Below are 22,755 nucleotides of genomic sequence, written 5' to 3'. Positions count from 1 at the left end.
TACAAAATTGTTTGCTACAATTGAAAAGTTTCAAATTATGGCAATCAATTTCATAATTTTTCACTCGTTTGATTTCTATCATGAAAATAACATTTTGTTGATTGTTTTACTATTGGAATTAAAGAAATATCAAACATTAACGCATTTATTAAACAATAAAAACAATAGTTAATATAGTGTATTATCACTTTTTGCAGCTATACAACCTTGAAGACGTTTGATGATGTTATTCACCATATTAGTAATTAATTATTTGAGAATATTGTGTATTCGTCTATAGCATTGTTACGATCTTAAAGACTTTAAGGTAGAAGATAGAAGCTGGTTAGATAAGGTTCATATCAGGTAATTAAGCAGGCTAGTCCAAACGATTGATCACTTTAATTTCGTTGTACTAATTCACGGTTCTAGTACGAAAATACAAGCAAAGAAATGAATGCATTTAACATGCACCAACTCTGTTCGGAGATACTCTAAACGAGGTAGCGAAGACGACACCTACTCCATACTTGTATTCCATGACTATCATTCAATACGCAAATTCTGGTTATTTCTGGAAAAAATTCTATTAGATTTAAGTGAACTCGATAATAATTTGTTCTGTAGCAACAGATATTTGAATTCCAAATGCTAGTTTCATATGTCTGTGAAATAAATCACGAAAAGAAAAAAATACTAAGAGGGAAATGCTATGACACTGTTCCTGACGTTATAATGCCACAAAAGAGCAAAGATGAATGTCATTCCGAAATAAACCTATTATTACATATGCTTCTAATCACGATCATGTACACCTATTTATAATAATTTTGTTTTGATGATAATTAAATTCTAGTTTTGGAGCAACTGCATTTCTAGGTTTAGTGACACTATTATATCATCTGTTAGTTTGTTATTAATTACTATGTCAGAAGACAGGTTTTTAGGAACAAGGATATTAATAACATTCGTTAAACATTGTTTCTTTTCAAAATTACAATAGCAAAACAGTTTCTAACATAAGTTGTTGCTCTATTGCCATTTTTTCACTAGCAATTAGGTAACAAGAAAAAGTGTTTGTTTCCACACTGTTATTTTCGTACAGACAACAACAATGATCTCTGTGAAATGACTTTAAGATACCTGTGCTAGGAAAAACCAATTATCCTGTTTATACCCATATTTTTGAACTAATTTATTTCTGTTTAGGTATGTCGTAAGAATATTGATTAAAACAATGTAAGGTACATTAATCATAAAATATTATATTGACTGGTACTGACTTAATTATTTCGTGAACTTTGTTCATTGTTATTTCTTAAATATATTGTAGGAGTTAACACAAATTCTTACTTATTAAAATTTAGTATCAGTTAAGTGTTTTATTGGATGTGTTAGTAAATCATTCCAATTATTATCGAATAAACAAATATGTAAAACAAGACTTTTCCATTTATTTTATATACATATAATGGAACTCGCTCTTTCGTGGTTATTATCTTCCAAGTATATCCGATACTATTTACTTGTTTAAAGTGTGTGATATATACGAAATAGTATAAGTAAGTTTGAATTTATCTTTTATCAATATTTTAATGTGATTTTTGATATAATGTATATGTTACGGTAAAAGTAATAAATTCGGTAATTATATAAAATTACCGGAGATTATACGTAATGACCGATGTATTTAGTAAATATGATAAATTATTTCATATTCCTCAAATTTAACGGTTGGTTTATGAAATCCATAACTCGTAATGAGGTCCCTAACTTTACAAAACTTCGTTCAGTTTTCGCAGCTGCTTGGCGCGTGACAACCATGTAATTTAAGAAGTAGTTCTAATTTCGTTGCATGTAGACGTTTTTTCGTTGCCCTCTCGTGAAACATAAAACATTGAATAATTATAGGTATGCTCGAGCGTTTTAATTCCAAATTACTTAATATTATAGATACTAAGAAAACAAACAGTGGATAGGTTAGGTTAGACAGTAACTACTCAGAAAAAATCTGTACTCTTCTACTGGCCCAATAAGTAGGGTTCGTTGATTTAAATCAGATGTTAAATATGATCATCCATCAGTGTTGAAAATAATTTTATACTTATAAAAGGCGTAGCTTCTGGCATGAAATTTTCTTTAATTATATTTCATGATACTGTCTAAATCTGTATTACTTTTACAGATATAAAGTAATGAATAAATATGAATTTGAAGACTTGTTAAAAAATTCTATTTAAAACCAAAAAATCTGATTTAAATAAAACACTGCCAAGTCATGATATTTATTACATTCTCCATTACAAGTTTATAAACTAACTGATAGATTTGATAAATATTAAATAATTTCTTATATTCACCAAATTTATTGGTGGTTTAACTAATTTGGAACTTTTGGAACTGTTGGTGATATTTATACTCAACCCACTGTTTATAGTACAACTAGACCAGCATTCACAATTACACTGACGTGCGTGTCGACATCCAAGTTATCGTTTTCAGAAAATGAAGGTAAACTAAAATTGATCAAATTCGCTTACCTATCTTATGGCAAAAACTTTTAGCGGGAGAACCTCTTCGACTAGAAACAAATAAACTATAGGGAGGGTTATAAGCAATATAACCTTTGTCCCTATTCAAACTGTTCTTACATTTACTATTATCAGGATAATAAATTGTTGGTTGTCCGTATTCAAACTATTGGTACATTTAACTTTAGTGGAATAATAAAATGTTGCATTTGAACGCCTTGAAATTATTAAATAGTTTTGTAGATGTTTTCCCGCTGGAATTATTTTTCGCGGAGAAGGTTCATTGGTGGAAAAATTTAGTATAAAATAAGGGAATCAAGTTAATAGGTTTTAGTTTACCTTCAGTCTCTGAAGACGAAACTTGGTAATCGAAACACGACAGTGTAATTGTGAGTGTTGGAGTAGTGGTAGTATAAACAGTGTGTTCAGTATGAAACCTCATCTAAATGATGTCTATTTATATATATCTGAAAATAATATTGGGATAATAAATTGAAAGAAAAAATATTTTTAGTCATCAGTTAATGTTCTTATATCTACTATTACTTCTTTTCCGGTTAGTATTTTATTGTGTTTACTATATTGCTTCAACTGCTCTTGTATTTGTCATTCCAAACTTGTATTCCAATCATTTTAGGTACTCATTTTCTATCGTTTCAGCTATTAATTTAATACTTACTTTCCCCTTACTGCGTCGTTTCTGATTTTGTCTTCACATGTTATTTCTTCCAATATCCTCAAGTACTTTTATGTTACTTTTCTGAAAATTGATTATGAAGATGATGTGATGAGAAAAGGAGATATTACGAGAGTGCTTCCATCATACGAACTATTATAAAAAATTTTATATTTGACACGGAATGTTCTGAGGATACTTATCACAAAAGAAAGTCGTAATTTGTGACAGTTCTTCATAAAAAAATTTTATTACAAAAATCCCCTTTTTCAAATACTGCTGATCGAATGATTGAACTCTGAAACAGCTCCATTGAAGCAACGATTTTCATCAAAGAAGTATTAATTAAAAAGTATGGATAATAGTAGCAGTCTGTTTACGAATAAAGTACAGAAATTATGTATTATCTGTAGCTCTGATAAGGTTGATGTATTTTCATACAGGGTAATAGCAGAAATTCAGCTAGAGACATTATCGCCGAATGGAAAGAAAACAACTTGTTCATAAATCAGTCAGAAAAACCAAAACTACTTCTTTCGATTCAGGGAATATGGTATGACCTAAGTTATTGTCCGGTATAGAAACAACAACCCACGTGGAGTGAGATTGAAATGATATACGAGAGTTATCTGATAAGTTTTTTCGACAAATAAACAACATAGCCTTACCATCCAGTATTTAATTTTTAATAATTTTCAAAAATAGTTTTTCTCGTGTACTCGTAATATATCTACTACATTTAATAGAAATATCTTTTCTCTAAGCAGATAAGGAATTTTTTTTGTTTTTTACTGCTGATGCATTATTAATGTTTTAATATTGTTTCATCTTTTTGGAGAAAATCCATGGTAAAATTTCTACGGCTATCTCCAAAAACAGTCACAACTTTCTCCTCTTTTTCCAGAGGAGATTGCCATGGTATCCACTGAAATTGGATATCGAAGCAAAAAACAATGGGGGAGTATACTTATCCTTTTTTAACTAAAAAATAGTTATCGTGAAATCAGAAATATTATTTCCACCAAAAAGACCAAATGTATAACAATAGCAAACGAGTCCCAGAGATAAAAACTAAGATAATCATTCACCAAATCACTAGTCCGGTCAATAAACAAGTTACATAAATTCCCATTGAACTGAAAATCAGTGAAATTGTTTAAAATATAATTAAAAATAAAACTTGGAGGTTTCCCATCATTTCCGAGTATGGAAAAAATTTTATTCAATGTCAAATTAAAAAAAAAGTTTTCGCGATTTTCAGCAAAACGGTAAGTTTTATCATAAAAATACCTTAAACACAAATTGTAGATCATAAAATTATCTACAAAAAATGAATGAGTATGAATACATTTTGTGTATGTATGGCATATCGTTGGAATAAAACGGATCCTCCACTGTTGGTGATTCAATATTGGAGCACGATCGGCTTTGACAAGATGTACATACCAGAGAACTAAACAGTTTAACTTTTTTGCAATCACATTTAGCACTGCATCCCTTTTTGCAGTTGCAGAACAAAGTGTTCAGCAGTTTTTCCGGTGCAGGGGTAGAAAAGTTTGCACGGGTTCTGATGTATTGTTGACCAACTTCCAACTCCAGTCTGTAGGGTACAGCTGATAACTAAGCCACACTTGAACTTGGTAATATACCCGAAAAAGATCTTGAATAAAGTTACAATGACCGATAGAAAAATCTTTTAACATATATTACAACTCTAGAGATGTATATACGTGGCGTACTCATGCATATTATGACGATGGCCAATTTTATAACTTTTTAAATCCCTATATATCAGAAACAGTGGTTCGTAGGAAAAAAATATTAACATTTATTAATATATATTATTAAAAATCGCGGAAAAATTATTTTTTTTACCTTTGACTTTGAATAAAATTTTATTCATACACGGGAATGACAGGGAACTTTCAAATTTTATTTTTAATTATATTTTAAGCGATTTTACTGAATTTCAGCTTGGGGGAAATTTATTTAGCTTCACTCTTATTTTTTGATCAGTTAAATAATCACAGTCGCTGCGTTTCTGATTAAGGAAGGAAACAAGATGTCGACCTTATATCAGAATATACATCTCACCTAATCAAGGATAAATAAAAAATATGTAAGATCAGTGATGACATAATCCTAACAACAACTGAGAGACCTATAACTGCATACACATTGGCCGTTAAGTATATAAGTTACCAGAGAGGAGGTGGTGAAGAGATAGATCAACATATAGGCCAAATGAGTACCGATAGAGTGGCCAGCATCTTAAAAGATAACAAGCCCTATCGGTTACACTTCTAAATAAAAACGAAATAATAATTTATAGGAAACGATGCACCTTAGAAACAGTACGTCTCTTTAAAGTTACGTGAAAATAGGACTTTTTAAACTTCACATCTACAATAGAGCTTCGGATGTGTTATATGTATTCAAACGTGGTAGGATATGGACAGCTTAAGCATGCCTAGTTCTTTAGTTATTCTGTACAAGTTAAAGGATATGTTATCGCTGATTTCTTGTATTCTATGAACTATTATGAATTCGAATTTTCTATGTGGCAATTATGGTAAATTAAGCATCCGCCTTTGATTTGTGTTTCGCCCTCAACAAATATGACAAATAGCTTTTCAAACTTCTCTTTTTTATTGAGCAACTAAAAAACTCGCTGACAATGTGTGTTAATCATCAAGTGAACAAATAAAATGTCTAGAATTTTTATTTTTCAATACGTTTCCCAACTTTGAACGAAGCTTTGTCATCTTCATTATGAGTCGTGAACATTTTGAACTATACTCGTAATCGACAATAAAACTAGTTAATTTATTAAATGAGTTTATAGACCTTTTATGTAGTGTAGGCGTTTCTAATATGAATTCCAAACAATACATTCTAGATAATATGTTTTTAATAACATTCATACGCACATTTATGTTGATAATCTATTTATAAAAACAGGGAATTCCCGTTAATAGATATAACTTTCTGTTAATCCTGTATTAGAATATTCCAATTAGATGCTAATTTTAGTGTGGTTCTAATGAAACTGTTTTTTGCAGATCCACGCGACTGGTTTATTCAACTTTGCAAATACATCGGCACTGCAAGTCAAACGACAAGTGAGTATGTTTAATCGATTCAATATATTCACGTGAATTGGTACGTTAGTTTTTCAACTTGTAAGATTTAGTACTATTAGTAATGTTTCAATAAGCAACATCCAAATGTCCAGGATTTTTGTAATTTTTGGTCAACGGAGAATGGTGCCGCCAGCTCTATTTTAGTTTTCACTTTTTATATACACGTGAATAAATTATTTCAAATAAAAATACAGGAAAGAATTATGTAATTTATGGTGCCCAGCTTATTAAAAATACATTAATAATAATTTCGAATAAATTGATGTAGCACACATACGAGGGAAGTTGACGGAAATGCGATTTTTTCATTTTTCAACATTACAATCCATTAAATTCCACCTTCTTTTCCTAAAGTTTTGGAAGAGGAACTAATGTAAAGAAGCCACATAAGGTGAATATGACGGATAAGGTGATGAATTGTAACGAATTTCGCCTCATGTGTCTATTCTATTAGCAGACAAATGGGCAGCGCATTGTAGTGCAACAAAACTTATTTCCACAATAAATGCCATCCTCTTTCTTTTTTCTTTACACCATCCTGCATATAAATATTTTTTATAAATGATTTAATGAAAATGACTGTTTGTGATACGTTTTTTCATGCTTATTCAATACTTGCTCTCTTTTTCGCTCTATCGCGCCTAGATAACTATGAAAAGTATTTTATGAAAAAAACACGGTTTTTCACACAATACAAGTTTTATTTTAAATACCAGTTCACGTGTACAGAGATGTATGAATAAAAATGAATAGTCGGCAAAGGATGAATTTTCAATTAATTTAAAAAAAATCATGAAGGCATTTTGAAGTATGTGAAATTAGATAAGATAGTAACGTAAAAGTAGTAAATTTTATTTTAGCTTTCGCACTTTCATTCTTTTTATCTCCTGCACATCTCTTGAGATTCCAACAGCCGCCATACTCATATTTTTATTCCACCTACCTTGGTACCATTTTGTCATTTCTTTTATGTCTTGGTGGAACCGTTCACCTTGCTCTTCACTGTAATCCCCTACGTTCTCAGGGAAATAGTCAAGGTGAGAATGTAGGAAGTGCATTTTAACGCTCATATTGTAATCGTAACATTAGTGTTGTCTAGAAAAACACGCAGAACTTTTTTTTATTTCTGATTCTTTTTTTAGAAATTGCGTCTTCCATCAAAATTCGGATTTGTGGACCCACGAAAATTTCCACTTTCATTTTTTTGAAGTAATGCAGGGGAAAATTTTTCTGAAAGATACTTAAAGCAAGCGCTAAGGGTCACTAATTGCTATATCAATCCAAGCTTTATGTACAGCGGTGATAGCAAAATCTTCTTAGGTTCAATCAATGGTCCATGCAGGATATTTTTCGTACCAGGTACAACATTTTCTCGTTTAGGCAGAAAGAGTTTTGAAATCGTTACATACAAACCATTGATGCTACGTATATTTGATGTTGCTCAATAGGGTTCCATTTTCATATGTTTTCCTCATGTTAACGGAATGGGCAACTGGGATTGAGGCGTATTTATTTTTATTAGATCAGGAGTATTACAACAGAACAAAATTGAATTTTTTACCTCAGGAAGTCTTGTTTTATATAGGGAATACATGAAAAGAATATACCTGGGGCTAAGAGATTTTGTGATTTGAGTTTTGAGCCTAGAACTTCGGATTCCTCTTTCGATAGGTTTGAATATCTAACTAAATTTAATTCTGCTGTGGTTCATTGCATCGTTCTGGAATAAATTCTTTCAGATTTAGCTGGTATATCGATCAAAATGTTCGGTTGATCTAGCCCACGTAGCATACAAATATAATAAAACACGTCAGAACTATCAAAACACGTTTTGAATGGCTCATTTTGTATCGACACTAATTTCACAATTATATTTTTATAGAGTGACTAATTAACTCGCTATCGTATACTGTATTTGTTTATATTTGGTTTTGGCAACTTGCAAAAAAATGACTGTAGTCGATAAACGATAGAAAGGAATTTGTCGCTGGTCAGTAAGGTACCGATGAACGAGAGAAAATTATAACATACCGACGTTGTACATGTGAATCCTGAGTTCACAGGAAAATCGTGATTGTGCACGCGTTGTACAGGCTTAATCGCCGCCGTGCGAGAAAGAATTTTCACGATAAAAATTATCGATTCGTGAGTTAACCAGACGTGGTAGAGAAAAACGAATTTCATTTTTGAAATCAATGTGAAAAACTGTTTTCAGAAGACTTATTTTCATTTCGTCATAGATTTTTATCATTTCCCTTTTTGCCCCATATGAGTATCAGAGTATTGTGGTTTTAGATTCCATTCTATCCATTTTTTCCAATCGTTTCTGTTTTTTGCTACTTCCTTTATTTGTCGTATGTCTTTGATTTTGTTCCTTTTTACTGTCCTAATTGTTCTAGCCATGTTTTCCTGGGTCTTCGTTTCCTTTTTATGTGTCTTTTTACTTCTATCACTTTCCTTGTCAGGCTTTATGTTTTTTTCTTTGTTTTTCATACCAGTTTGAAAATATTTCAACTAATTTGTTTCCTATCCGCGTTTTTTCGTTTTCTGCGTGTTCAGAGGGGTTAAATATTCTATTGCTCTGCTTATTTCAAAATTTAAAACTATTCATTGAGATTTTTCATGTTTGTAAGAAACGACAAGCATATAATAGCTTATCTACACTTAACCAAATTTAACGTTTTGATTTGTTGAAAATCCCACATAAAAAATAATATAAATATTTCCACATCTGTATTTTCACTTTTCTTATCATGATATATTATCTCCCTTAATACATAGGATCATCCTAAGTATATTTTTCTATGAATAATGTTTGGTATACATCCTTTAAGCCGTTTACTGCCTAAAACCACACAGGTACGTCACCTATGTTATTATGTTTGGATATTTCATAGTTTTCTCCTTAAAAATTCAAATCTGTATGCATCATCGCTATCGATATGAAACCATCATGGGAAATTCTGTCAAAATGATCGGAAATGAGATACGATGTTTGAATACAATAGCAGACAGGACCGTTTCTAGTTCACATTGTCTCACTCTAATTATTAAACTTATCAATTCAGACAAATTAAACTACATTATGTGTAAAGTGCAAAAATTTTAATGAATAATTATATTGAGGTTATATTCAATATTTTGTACCTATGTATAATGTATTTTGACTAATTTTTTTTGTCGCATAAAATGACGCATGTTTTAATAATTAATTATTCACTCTGTGATGAGATCTCGAATAATTTTGCATACGTTTTTTGTTATTGGTGGTAATGAAAAAGCCTTTGAAAAATATGAATGATCTCAACATATTATTTGATATAACATGTTGTGAAACTTTAATACGCCAGATATGATATGTTATGGTTATTATAATTATTATACACACCAAATAGACTGATTTTTTATATCAAAAGTAAGAAAAAATTTGGGAAATACATGATTAATATTAATTAGAATACTTTATTGCTTCTTGATGGAGCTTCTGGTCACCAGAGAAAAAAATATGAAATTGAATGTCTTGGAACCTCTATACAGTCCAAAGGAGTTTGAAAAATAGAATATCTGTTCAACAATAGCATAACTTCCAAATTGATAAGTTAGTATTCCATCAAATCTGTGATATCTTTGCTGAGATCGTTTTACTGAATTTTACGGAGCTGTTTATCAACTATTTTATTTAATCACATAACCTGTTAAAAACACAGAGAATATGGTGACTTGTACTATGTAACATCTCTACTTGCATGCATTTTCTCGTTTAGGCCGAAGTACACTGAAGAGAGGCACATGAGCTGGTCTATATTGATTTCAATCCTCCATTTATATATCTATTGATGTTATTCCTGAGTGAACTTGGATATTCTGGATGCTATTTGTAGTGCTGTATCATCAGCGAGTGTTTATGTTGTTGTGTATTGTGCTTCCAGTATATCTGATGCATATAAATGTATTAAAAATACACTTTCCTTTTAAGTTTCTTTTGGTTGAATAGAACTAATGTGGAGGAAAATTATTTTGATCCTGAATTCCAGCTCATGATTCTAGACCTTGTCAAATGCTTGACTAAAATCGATAAATACATACGTTTGATAGAGGTGACCATTTTGTTATCTTTGTCATAAAATAAAAAAACGGTTGTGTTGATGGTGATTTGTTGCTCTTCGAATCAAAACAGGTTGTTGATTACCATTTTGACAGGAGTGCGAAGGTTTTTGAAGATTGGTTCTACATTGTGATATGAATCGAAAATTATGATCATGATCATCGAAACAAAACTATTAATTTCAGATAAATCTTCTAAGGCAAAATATATATATATATATATATATATATATATATATATATATATATATATATATATATATATATATTATAGATTGAATCTTTCTATAGGTTGTTTCTTTATTTATTCCCAGTTATAATGAACGGAGGTTCCTAACAACTGGTCTTCCTCTACTCAATTCATCAACAATATTTTCTATTGACAGTGATAATAAAACCTCCCTAGAGTATCGATAGTGGGTGGCTCATATTTAAAAACACCAGTAACTAAAGTCAAAAATTATGTAACAGCTCAATATAACTAATGTTTCAACAAGTCTTCTACTAATCTTGGGCGGAATTTGATATACATCTTCTTCTTGGCAGAGTATTATTTTTTTGTCGAAAGTTCATATTTTTTTGTGAAGTGAGTTCGGCAAAAGCACAAAAGTCACAAAACATTCATTCATTAACAATAAATAATATATTGTATTGAGCTAACTTCAGTTTATTTTATCCAAGCTAAGCTCTGGCGACAAGTTTCATTCATGGGCCATGTGGTGATTTCTTTCTACTACATGGAATTCTAATCATCTAATCTTTTGCTTATACTACACATTCAATACATAACTGATGAGATTTGATATGAAAATTAATGAAATCAATTGAAACCGTATAAAAATTATAAATAATTTAGTCATAAATCTAGAACTAAAAAACGATTTAATATATAATTAAGGTATTTAATTCCTCACTAATGTTACTTTACTGATTGTACAAAGCAATTTTCAACATATTCTTGTTGGTTCAACATATTCTGATATCCAAAAGCATTGCTATTGATTCACTTTATGATGAGCGGCAAAGCAAATATTTGTAGAAATAACATTGAATCATGGTTGAGTTTCATTCCGCTGCACATCTCGCGAATTAGCGAAAGATTCTGAACATTTTCTGGAAATAATGATATTTTAGTTTTGAACATGGAACTTCTCTTCTCTATTCTAAGCACTAAGAGAAACAAATAAATATTGATGGAGTAGAAAAATATATGATTCCAACCAAAAATACATTCTATTTTCGTCAAGACATGTCAATAAAAAACTAATTAACAAAATTATTCTTCTAATTGAATTTATTTTAAGAGATGATAAGAAACAAAAAAGTACATTATTTCTAAGACGCTAAAATGTTACATCACAGAAACTTTTCAAAAACGATTCGTGACATGAAGGGAGCAAAGTTAGTTAAATGACCTAAATCCAACAAAAAGTATTTGACGTAGATTGCTTCACTTTAAAGTACGTTTGTAATTTTTTTGTAATTAAAAGGATGTTATTTAATTACTGTTAATATAGGAAGATTGAGTAGATCATTAAGTTATATATATTATTTATTAAAAGTTGATATTTTTTTACAATCACCAAAATAAGTACTAAGATAAAAATACAAAGAAAGAAATTTATTCACAAATTTGTTTAGTTACCTATAATACAACTACAAGGATTTAAGTTGTCTTGTTTATTCATAAGATTAACAACACAGTTTGAATAATTAGTAAACTGGAAGCTGGATTTTGTAGTTTTTGTTTATATATTGTTGATGTACTACCAGATTGAGGTGTGGAAAACTTTATTATATTTGTAGAAGCTGTCCTATTCTTTTCGAAATCATAAATGTATTCCTCAGCCATAGTAGTTGATAACCTCCCGTCACGACGCGGCGTTTCAGTTGAGTTATATTCCCTCCAGCATATTTTTCCACACTGCTCCAAATTTATTTATGCTCATTTTGGTGAGTTATATTTTCAACGTTAAAATTTAAATAATAATATCTTTTACGAAGATTTAAATATTTCTTACCATGATATAAAAATTTCCCGTAATTGAGAATTCTCGAACAATTTCAATGTATGGTGGATAGACGTTAACATCAAATCCAAGAACTTCTCAGTAGTTTTCGTGGAGTGCAACTCCGCTACACGACAAGCACCCAAAATGCATATTATGGAAGCAATCTAAAACAATTATATCCCTGACTAGATCCAAGGTTCTTAATGCTGCGGACCTCTTAGAGATTGAGAAATTTCACGACCCCCTTATAGTAATATCGTAAAGTAGACCGTTTACAAAAAAATTAATTGTGATAAATATATTACCATAGTAAAAACACCACCACTACCCAAAATTCTGTTTGCAAGACGTTAGTGAGCATTAATTTATCTTAATAATTGAAAATAGAAATTTTCAGCTTGCACAAGAATTCAAAGAGTATGTCTCCCGTATTGGTGATACAACCATTGACAAATCATCTCTATTTTTACTCATATGAGTGAGTGCGATAAGTTAAAACTTACAAGTAACGGCTGATTTGTTTATCATTCTTTAACTGACAATTTAAGTTTAGTCCCAGTTAACCCAATGAGTACGTGATGGGATTTATAATTTTTGAATCAAGACCTCTTGTTGAGAAGTTCGTTTACGAATTTTTTCATTCTCGCAAATTCATACTTGTAAATTTTAAAATGAGTGAAATCAAGGAACTATCGGTTGAAACTTGTACATTAATCGCCATTCTGCATATTCTAGGCAATAGTAACCGCTGAAATAAAGATACCTCGACGTACCATGGGCTACGCCGTAAAAAATATACATCCACCAGGAGCTTTGGCGGTAGAAAACATTCAGGGCACCCTCGCAATACCACAAATGGTGAAGATGAACGTATTGTATCAATCAGTAAACGGGTTCAGAGATAGCAGCTCAAATCAAAGAATCTTGGGATCTGCCTTTGAGTACGTCTACTGTGAAAAGGTCATCAAAAGAAGCTGGCCTTCTTGAAAAGATAGCAGTAACGAAAACTCTTTCAAGACGTCAAAATAAAATTAAGAGGTTGCAGGGGGCTAAAGAACACTAAAATTGGACACATGAATAATGGGAGACAGTTTTATGGAGTGATTAATCAAAGTTTGAGTTTTTTGTGTGTAAGAGAAGAATTTTTGTAAACAAGTCAGAGAAAGATGGGATGTTAGATGTATGTCTATCCCGACTGTAAATCACGGTGGAGGTTCGGTGGTGGTTTGGGAATGCGTTGAAAGGAGGACGATTGGGAACCTCGTTAATATTGAAGACATTTTGAAGAAAGAAGGCTATAAAAATATTGAAAAGGAAAATTTAACACGTTCTCTCAGCGTATAATCGGCAGGAAATTTATCATCCAACATGACAACTATCCCAAGCATTCCTCGAAACCGTGAAAGATTATTCGAAAGAATTAGAAATGAAGAGTAATGATTTGCTTTCAAAACCTTTCCATGATTGAAAATTGAAAATCTGAATCAAGAAATCGTTCTGAAAAATGATAATATTCTGCTTTTGACAAAAATCAACCCAGACATACAACAATTAGTTAATTTCGAAGGCCGCTTGACATGATGAAATACAACGTATAATGCAATACAAGACGCAATATTTTTTTATTAAGAGCATGCGCAGCTGATTATTTCATGCAAGATCTTGCACTTGCAACAACATCGGTGTGGTGCCATTTTTATTACGTGCAATTTACCATTCTAGGGAGAAATGGGTTTCTGATCTGCTGATATTACGTCTCTCGTCAAGAATTTCTTAGTTATCGTTCCTTGGGAGTTTTTCAAATAGTTCTTCATCCATTCTCCAATAATTTTTTATTGCATTTTCGTCTGATTTTCTAACAAAACTCATGTATTTCCTTGATCTATCTAGCCAACGCTTGGACCACCATCCACTGAGTGCTCAGGCCATCAGACTCCAAAAAGCAAGGTAGCAACAGATAATGATTGCCAGTGATGCATTGACTACTTTTTCTTGTCACCTAACTTTGTCATTTTCATTGTCAAACCATCCACAAAATACTTTGAATGATAAATTTTTATCAGTGATAACCATAATGCGATTTCAAGAAACTTGCATAGTATGAAGCAACGTGCAATATTCGTCTATGCCCATATATTGATTTTGTCAGAAATTGCATCATATCAAGCGGCTTTAAGAAAATTTGAGTTTCTCATTAAATTATTTTGCTGAATTCCATAAAAACAGTATTTGTCGCAATGTTGTAATGTATTTTGTGTCTTCTCTCTATTTCTTCAATGACAAGGAGCTGGATGACCTCAACATTGGTGTCGTGATGAAGTCGTAGTTCAAGACAAATTTCACCTTGTGGAGACTACTGCTGCTTTAAACTTTTGTTTCCAATAATATCTTAACAACTCATAAATATTGCACGTACTATTTATTGAAAAAAATGGGCTCCGTCGTTAATAAACAAAGAGGGAACAATTACACGACAGTGAAGCAATTGTATTCTTTATAGAATTAGAGACTAGTCTTAACAACTTACGACATGTCTGTGGCCTTTCCTCGTAATACACCAGTTGAGAACCCCTTGACTAGATGATAAAAACAGTTGAATCAATGTTAAATCTATCACCTTTGCAAATATTTCTCACCGGGGGCTATTTTTGGAATTATTGTTTTGGCGGTTTTATTTTTTTTTGCTACACGTTTATCTGATTCACGTTAGCTCTAAATAATTTTTGTTATTGATTCCATTATATATGCTGAGTTTGCTCTTTAATATGAAGTAGAAAGTTCATAGAAACGATTTTGAAAAATTTTCTATATACATTTATATTTGTTTTTGGATTGATCGGGTGAATAATTCTGTATGATATTATCAGCGACTTGTACTTAGATCTGGAGGTGTACACAATAAGGAATTCCATAATGTATTTATCTCTCTATTTTTTTTTCTTATTTTTTCATTTTTATTATTTTATTTGCAAAAACTTATGTTATATTGTTGTATATAATTATTTAATTCCTGTGGATACCTATAAAATATATTGAGGAGTTCAACAGTCTTCTTCATCTTGTCCTACAAATCAAGGCTGTGTAGTTTTTTGTGGGTTTTTATTGTTGGAATTGAGGCTTCCGTTTCTAAACGGTCTATCAAATTGTGAAATTGTTGAATCTAAGAATAGCTTTCTCCTCGCACACAGCCTCGATTAAAACAAAAAAGCAAAAAACTTAAATTATAAATTTTGGCCACTATCTAGAAATTAAAATAGTTGGATTCCAAGAAAAAGTCACCAATTATATATTTACAGATGTGAAATCAATTTTTTTCGCCAAATCGCATCCAATAAACATCCAAAAAAACTTACCTAGACTGGATCCTGTAAGACCTAGACCACATATGTAAGACTAAAACTAACCTGGTCTTAGTCTTGTTCTCATATTTACTCATCACTAAGTACAGAATACCCTTGATATTCGGTTCATAAATAATTCCTATTTATAATATTAAGTTATAATAATGAATTATCATATCTCATATTGTACATAGATACCATTATTTGCATAAGAGCAGATGAATAATTGATATATAAATTAACAAGAGTTATTCTTGCTAAATCGTATTGATTCTAGGTCTCTTCTGATTGAAAATTAGTTTTTGAAATATGTAAAACATGTTTTGACTTTTTTAAATTTAGAAATGTGTATATCAAATTATCTTTGTGTTATGTTTTATAATTATACCTTTCTGAAATAAACTATAAACCTTATCTTTATTTCGTTTTATTTGATTCATTCAAATTATTCACGTTGTCAAACCAATTCAACCACTCCATTATATTATCGACCCATCATATTTAGTTATTATCGGGACAATAAAATAAATATTTATGTCAACCCACTAAAGCTAAACCAAGCCTACGAATTAAAATCGACATGCAAACTACCTTGAGCACTACGTATCGTTGTTTATATTGAGTGTTAATATTAATAAGCGGTCATTACATTTTATATCATTATGTTTATTTTTGCTAAACAAAGTAATGTTTGGTATCAAAACAAATTATATAGTATTAATGTATACCTACTCAATTAAAAAATTTATTGTGCTTATTTAAACTCGTATGAAAATTTTGAAAATTTTACTTCACAAGGTATTTATGAATATTGTTTGTGCTAATATGAAATTAAAAATTTGTACTCTGAATTAATTTAATCATCACTTTGAGCTTAATTGAGATAGGAAACAAACCTAGTACCACTGTACTGGGTGATTGATTACTTTCATAAAGTTTAGTGCCTTTGAGATATCAATTTGAAAATTAGATAAGAAACAATCAACTTTATATTCGGTAAATTTTTTGTTTCAACATCACCTACTGTACTGCGTGATTGATTACTGTGATAAAGTTTAGTGCCTTTGAGATATCAGTTTGAAAATTTGGGGGATTATAGACATCATTAGTGTTCACATTTTAAAATTATTTGATTATTATATTGGATATGATTTATTTGTCAAAAACATATCATCATTGCTATTTGATACTGTAGAAGCAAATAGAAAGAGTTACTCATATTAAAAAGCATTTCTACAGAAACGAAATTAAGTCATTCCTTGCTGGAGGTATTTTGTACATTTCCTTCTTAATGTGACCCCAGAAAAATGAGTCCATTTTATTGAAATCAGGCGTCCTTGGTGGTTACTGTAGGAAATAGTTCATTCAGTTACCTATTGTAATTGATAAGCGGGAGCAAACGCTTCATCATACTAAAATCACATCCTTTGACGTGTACGAAGTAGGAATTCTTCCAATAAAAGAGGTAATTGGTTTACTAGAAAATCTAAACATATCTCAGCATTTATATGTCAAAAAAATATGGTCTTACTATATGTTCACCAACAATACCTTCCCACACATTCAACGACCATCTAGTTTGACTGTGTGTCACTATGTGATATGGATTAGTTGATGAATAATAGTGAAGGTTTTGCCTGTTAACACAATCATTTCTTTAAACGTGACTTTAAACATAGTCGACAAAGTCTCCCTGTTGATTAACTTTTTGTCAAGCCTTCCTACAAAATACTAGTCTTCTTCCAAAACAACTGTTAATTTCTGTTGCAAGTAAAAGTGGAACGGTGCATTTTGTTTTTTCCCAGGACTTTTTGCATTCTACGGTGCACGCTCGATGAAGATTATTGTAAGAGATGACTTTAGCTAACCAATGACAGTTTTATCTGAAGTAAAAGTAATTTAAAACAGTTATTTGTAAACTGATCTTAGCGCAAAACAGGAAAAACTGAATATTTTCGATAAAGCGGCAATGTAAAGAATTTTCCACAATGAGGTGACGACTCCAAAAATGTTGAGGAAATCCACAAAACAGTACTGGATGACTACTCGACTAAAAGTTCGCGAGCTGGCAGACATAGCAAACATTTCAAAAAGTGCTGCAAAAGTGAGAAAGCCGTGCGCAAGATGGGTGCCGCATTTGATGTTGACAGTTAATATTATTGTGAGGAGCTTGACGGCTTCTATCATAAAAAGGGTTAAGAACTTATTAAATATCGCTGGGACAAGTGTATGCAGCTAAAAAAAGATTACGTTGAGAAATAAATATATTTTTTTCCAAAATTTTTGTATTTTCTTTGTTGGGCCATATACTTCTGATACCATCCTCGTATTACCGTTACGACAAATTACAAAGACAGTAGACAAGGTCATGATCGCTTACAGAATATTGAGATGAGCAGAAACATATAGGTATCAACCCAAAGTTTATTTTTCTACACCTATATTCGATGTTTGTAAAGAAATAAATATCAAGAAGTTCAACTGACGCCTAAAAATTACGTCTTTTATAGTATTGATATTCAAATGAAGGAGTGACATGCATAGTTGATTACACTAAGTATGAGGTCCGATATTTCCAAAGAAATTAAATCTTAGTTATCAAATGAGAAAAAAATAATTGCTGCTAGTGTGAATTCTTAATTTTATAAGAGAATCATCGAGAATAGGGCACTACCTCTAAAGGAGTCGAGGTGAAAAAATATTTGGGATTGCTAAAGAGATAATGTAGAGTTCGCAACTTTGAAAAGTTCCACGTTCACAAAACAGGCAACACGATAGTATGACACGGAAACGATATTTTCATTAGAAAGTATAAGGCTTTTCGGAAACTATGATCGAGTTAACCTGATCAGGGTTTAAATGCTCAGATAGTTTTCATCAATAAATACATTCACTTCCTCAATCTTGAGGTTTAAGTTGAAATAAATCATAATTGAAAATGCAAACTTCTAGATAACGATAACGAAACTGGTCATGTAAAATACTTTATTTTGGAATTATGTATTGTTCTAAACAGTGCAGGAGGTCTTTTTTTTCTTCCATAGCTTCAACATACTTAAAACTTTAATGAAAATTTGACCTTAGGGTAGATGACGCACGGTGCAATATCCGGCGATTAAGATGGGTAGTCTTTCACTGGGATGTTGTATTTGGCTAGAAAGTTCTTGACGGACAGAACGGAATGAGACAACAATATTGCACACACTTTTCGCATGTTAAAATTTTCAGGTAAACTTTGTCGTACACATTCTTTGTCAATTCTCATAGATTTAAGAATCGCACGAATATCAGGCGACGTTTAATTCGAATAAGATTACCGACTTTTTTGAAATATTCATCCGTTTTTGACGTGGAAGTGACACCTGAACATAAATCTCAACATCTGATCGTCCGCCTTACAAACGTTAAAACCACTAAAAAAATACGAGGACAAGACATTCCCATACACTTTTTTCAATAAATTATGAGTTTCAGAAGTAGTTTTTCCAAACTTCATGCATGTGAAATTTCACAACAATTTTAAGGCAAAACAGAAAACAGTCCCTATACAAACGAAGGCTACGGTATACGAGTTTTTCTACAGACACGGTGGACATCACGTTTGAATAAGTAGGCTTCAGGCTGAACAGCTGACAGACGTTTACCTTTGAATAGTTACTAGTCACGTTTGATTCCACTAGGTGGCAATTTACTATTGCAAAAATAAATATTGAAAGAATGATTGGCAAAATTTTTTTAAATTGTTTTGATGTTTTTATCTAGCTAAATGAGAAACAATTACTAAGGGGAATAGATGTGAATCAATTGTAGTCTAAAATTGAATCAGAAAAAGGTATTCGCCGAAATCTCTCAAACTCTAATAATTACGATTGTACAGTATGTGTCAAAGGATGAAGTAACTTTTAAATTTACTTACGGGTTTTCAAATCAATTCCTAACTGACCAACATACTGGATTGATCAATAGACTTCCATATAAACATACGAAGTATGTATTTTTAATACTACTTAGTTTCTATTGATAAAAGATTCTAACTAATAAGTTCAGTTATTCTACTTTTATTGCTTTTGCCGCATGTAGAATGCTCTAAGTTTTTGTTTATTACTGATATTATCAATAGTTTCTCAAGGTTTATGTCTAGATTATATGAAGTGATTCAATCAAGATTCTTAAACTGTTACGTATTTCGGGAGAATGCGTTTCACTTCTGATTAGGTTGACAGTTATCAATTACTATCTCAATGTATTGCAAACAATACTAGTCATTTAGAATCCATAGATTCTTGAATTCTAAATTACTAATTTTTAAAGGTTATCTGGTGAAATCATTTCATGATAAAAGCTTTTCTTGATGTTGATGTTGAGAAATCATAGATAATCGAAAGGAATACCATTAACTTGGAAAGCATTACTCAGTCAAAACTTCTTCTCCATTATGAATTAATATTGCTGCATCTAAACCGGTGTTTATTTGGTCATATTTACAAAACAGTTTCGTCTCCATTAACCCAGTCACCAAATCCTCAAAAAAGGTGTAGGAGGAGATATTTAGAACACTATTTTTGACTCAATTACTTCGATTCCCAGCAGCAGCGTTTAATCCGACGGATTCGAGGATCCAATTTTTGGGTTTTTTAAATCTCGGGAATTATGTATCGTAAAATTAATTGTCTACAATTTAGTCAAACTTTCTGATATCTTGTATAGTATTTACATTGACAGTAATTTTGGAGAAAAACCTTATTGCCTCATATTTTCAATTCTTTTTACTAGATAACTCTGCAACTACGCACCTAAAATGTTAATGCTAAGCGGACGGTTGTAGCTCAAAGACCTTTAAATAATATATATTTTTACATTTTTATTCATATGTTAAGACTATTTCAAAGTTGCGCCATAAATCTGCAATTTTTCGACCACTGTCAATTGACATATGTAACAATATTTCACGATTCCCTATTAAATGTGTTCTCTAATATATGTTTGCAACAAATAGTAAGTTCTGGGTGTTTAGAATATATAGATTCTTATTATAGAATATATGTGCACCCTTTGTTTACCTCATGACTAGTCCAAACACAGTCAACTTTGAGATTCTAACATTTACCACAATATCAAACAATTAAAAAGTCGTTGTCATCTCGGCACGAGAGATTATATGGCAGTTTTTACCGTTGGCAATCAGTGAATATTAACAAAAATCTGAATTTATAAGAGGAAATTTCCTTGAAAAATTAAACAAGAGAAATATCAATAATTTTATTTACTTCTAAAATTTTGTTCATATTATTTGTTGACAATTCTCATAATAATTGGTTTATGAAATGAAAAATATCATCAAATGTCTTAAAATAAAGTCCATTGAAGCCAGTTAATGGCTATTGTCATTTGATGTTGATCGATGTCTTATGATGTCTATTGACGTTGATCGATGTCTTATGATGTCTATTGACGTTGATCGATGTCTTATGATGTCTATTGACGTTGATTGATATCAATTCACGTACATTCATCTCATTTGAGGTCATTTGGCCAATGGGATCACAATCTAGTTATTTTCATCAATTTTTTTCCTAATAATGCTCAAAATTTCCTTCGTTTCATCTCATCTACAGCTTTACAAGAATTAAACGCAAAAAATCCGAGCTCGTTACATGCTTCCTGTGAGGAGATATCGTTGCTACAGACGAACGGATGAAAAAAATGGTAATAGTAGCGCATTTTTTTGTAAAGAATGCGCTAAAAATTATGGCTCTCCCGATTACACTTTTATTTTATTCCACATTCAATTAATAAAATTAATTTTAATTTAATTTGGATTCCAAAAATCCCTCTAGTAGTACATCAAAGGTTTTTCGATTTAATATTTTAGCTTATTAGGCCGGATCTGTTTGATCCTTAATCATCCTGTAAGCTTACAGATAAACGTGAGATTGTGTATATGATAAGTACTAGATACGTGTGTGTACTTCTCGATACGTGACGTGTTTTTGGAAAACTCTAAATCGCATATATTTATATAAAGCAGACAACAATACAGTCACAGTCTCTGGTGCGGAATACACTCGCCGGTTTACTGATTCATTCAGTCATCACCAAAAATTATTAATAGTTTTTTTTGTGGTTGTGCTAATAGTGAAATTTTAATTTGTTCAAGGTAAATTTTTGTATTTGTACTAAAACTTATTTTTAATTTATACAATTTATTTGAATAGCAATAAGTTTAAGAAGAAATCTGAAAGTGTTATATTTTCGAGAACACTTGTTGCTTTATACCCGCTAAAATTAGAATATTCAAAATTTGTTTTTTAATAGTTTTAGGCTGTGTCACTTTTATGGCAGATCTTTAACTAAATACAGTGAGTTTTAAAGGAATCTTCAACTCCAAATACAACTTGCTGGTTGTTCTTTGAATATGAACAAATTGTAAGAAATAAAAGTGAATATACTGATATATTAACAATTGAATTGTGATAAAGATAACAATAATGAGTTTTTGAATCGATTTTTCAACAAAAAGGTACTCTTTGTTTAACTCGATAGAATTTATGGTTTGGACATTTGTAAATTTGTAAATCGTTGTACATGCCAAGAAAACCGTTCGACATAAAGATAAATTCTGAAAAAAATTATCATAAATCGTAGTTATTTATTGAAAATACTTACAAGAGGTATCGAAACACAATCAAACATTTCTAATTGAACTGCATACTGTTGAACATCGTGTTACTTAGGTACATAAAAAAATTGGAATGTAGAAAAATAAAAATTATAATAACTGTTCGAAGTGGGCACCTTGCACTTCTACACACTTCTTGAGTCTACGGAGGATATTTCTTCGAACATTACAATATTCTGCCTTGCGTCACTATGGAAGTTTATTCTATCGCTCATTAGTAATATGATTTTCGATAGTATGTAGTACAAATGTTTATTTACTCATTTATTAGTTCTCCAAGAAATGTTTGA

The 22,755-nt window shown here is 31.0% G+C and overlaps 1 protein-coding gene across 4 annotated transcripts in view; it reads left to right on the top strand.

Moving 5' to 3' along the window:
• The window catches only part of LOC130448722 (uncharacterized), a 90,409-nt gene that overhangs the window by 31,579 nt on the left and 36,075 nt on the right, over positions 1–22,755 (top strand). For 2 of the 4 annotated variants that reach the window (XM_056786207.1, XM_056786211.1), the window contains exon 2: positions 6,249–6,308. In XM_056786207.1, coding sequence (XP_056642185.1) covers positions 6,249–6,308 — 60 coding nt within the window. Of the gene's footprint in view, positions 1–1,489; positions 1,542–6,248; positions 6,309–21,778; positions 21,944–22,755 lie in introns of those variants that run through there. The other 2 variants (XM_056786209.1, XM_056786213.1) reach the window with 2 other exon arrangements.

Source organism: Diorhabda sublineata, chromosome 9 (assembly GCF_026230105.1).
Source record: "Diorhabda sublineata isolate icDioSubl1.1 chromosome 9, icDioSubl1.1, whole genome shotgun sequence".
NCBI lineage: Eukaryota > Metazoa > Arthropoda > Insecta > Coleoptera > Chrysomelidae > Diorhabda > Diorhabda sublineata.
The sequence above is the reverse complement of the archived record's forward strand: the minus strand, read 5'-3'. Positions and strand labels throughout refer to the sequence as shown.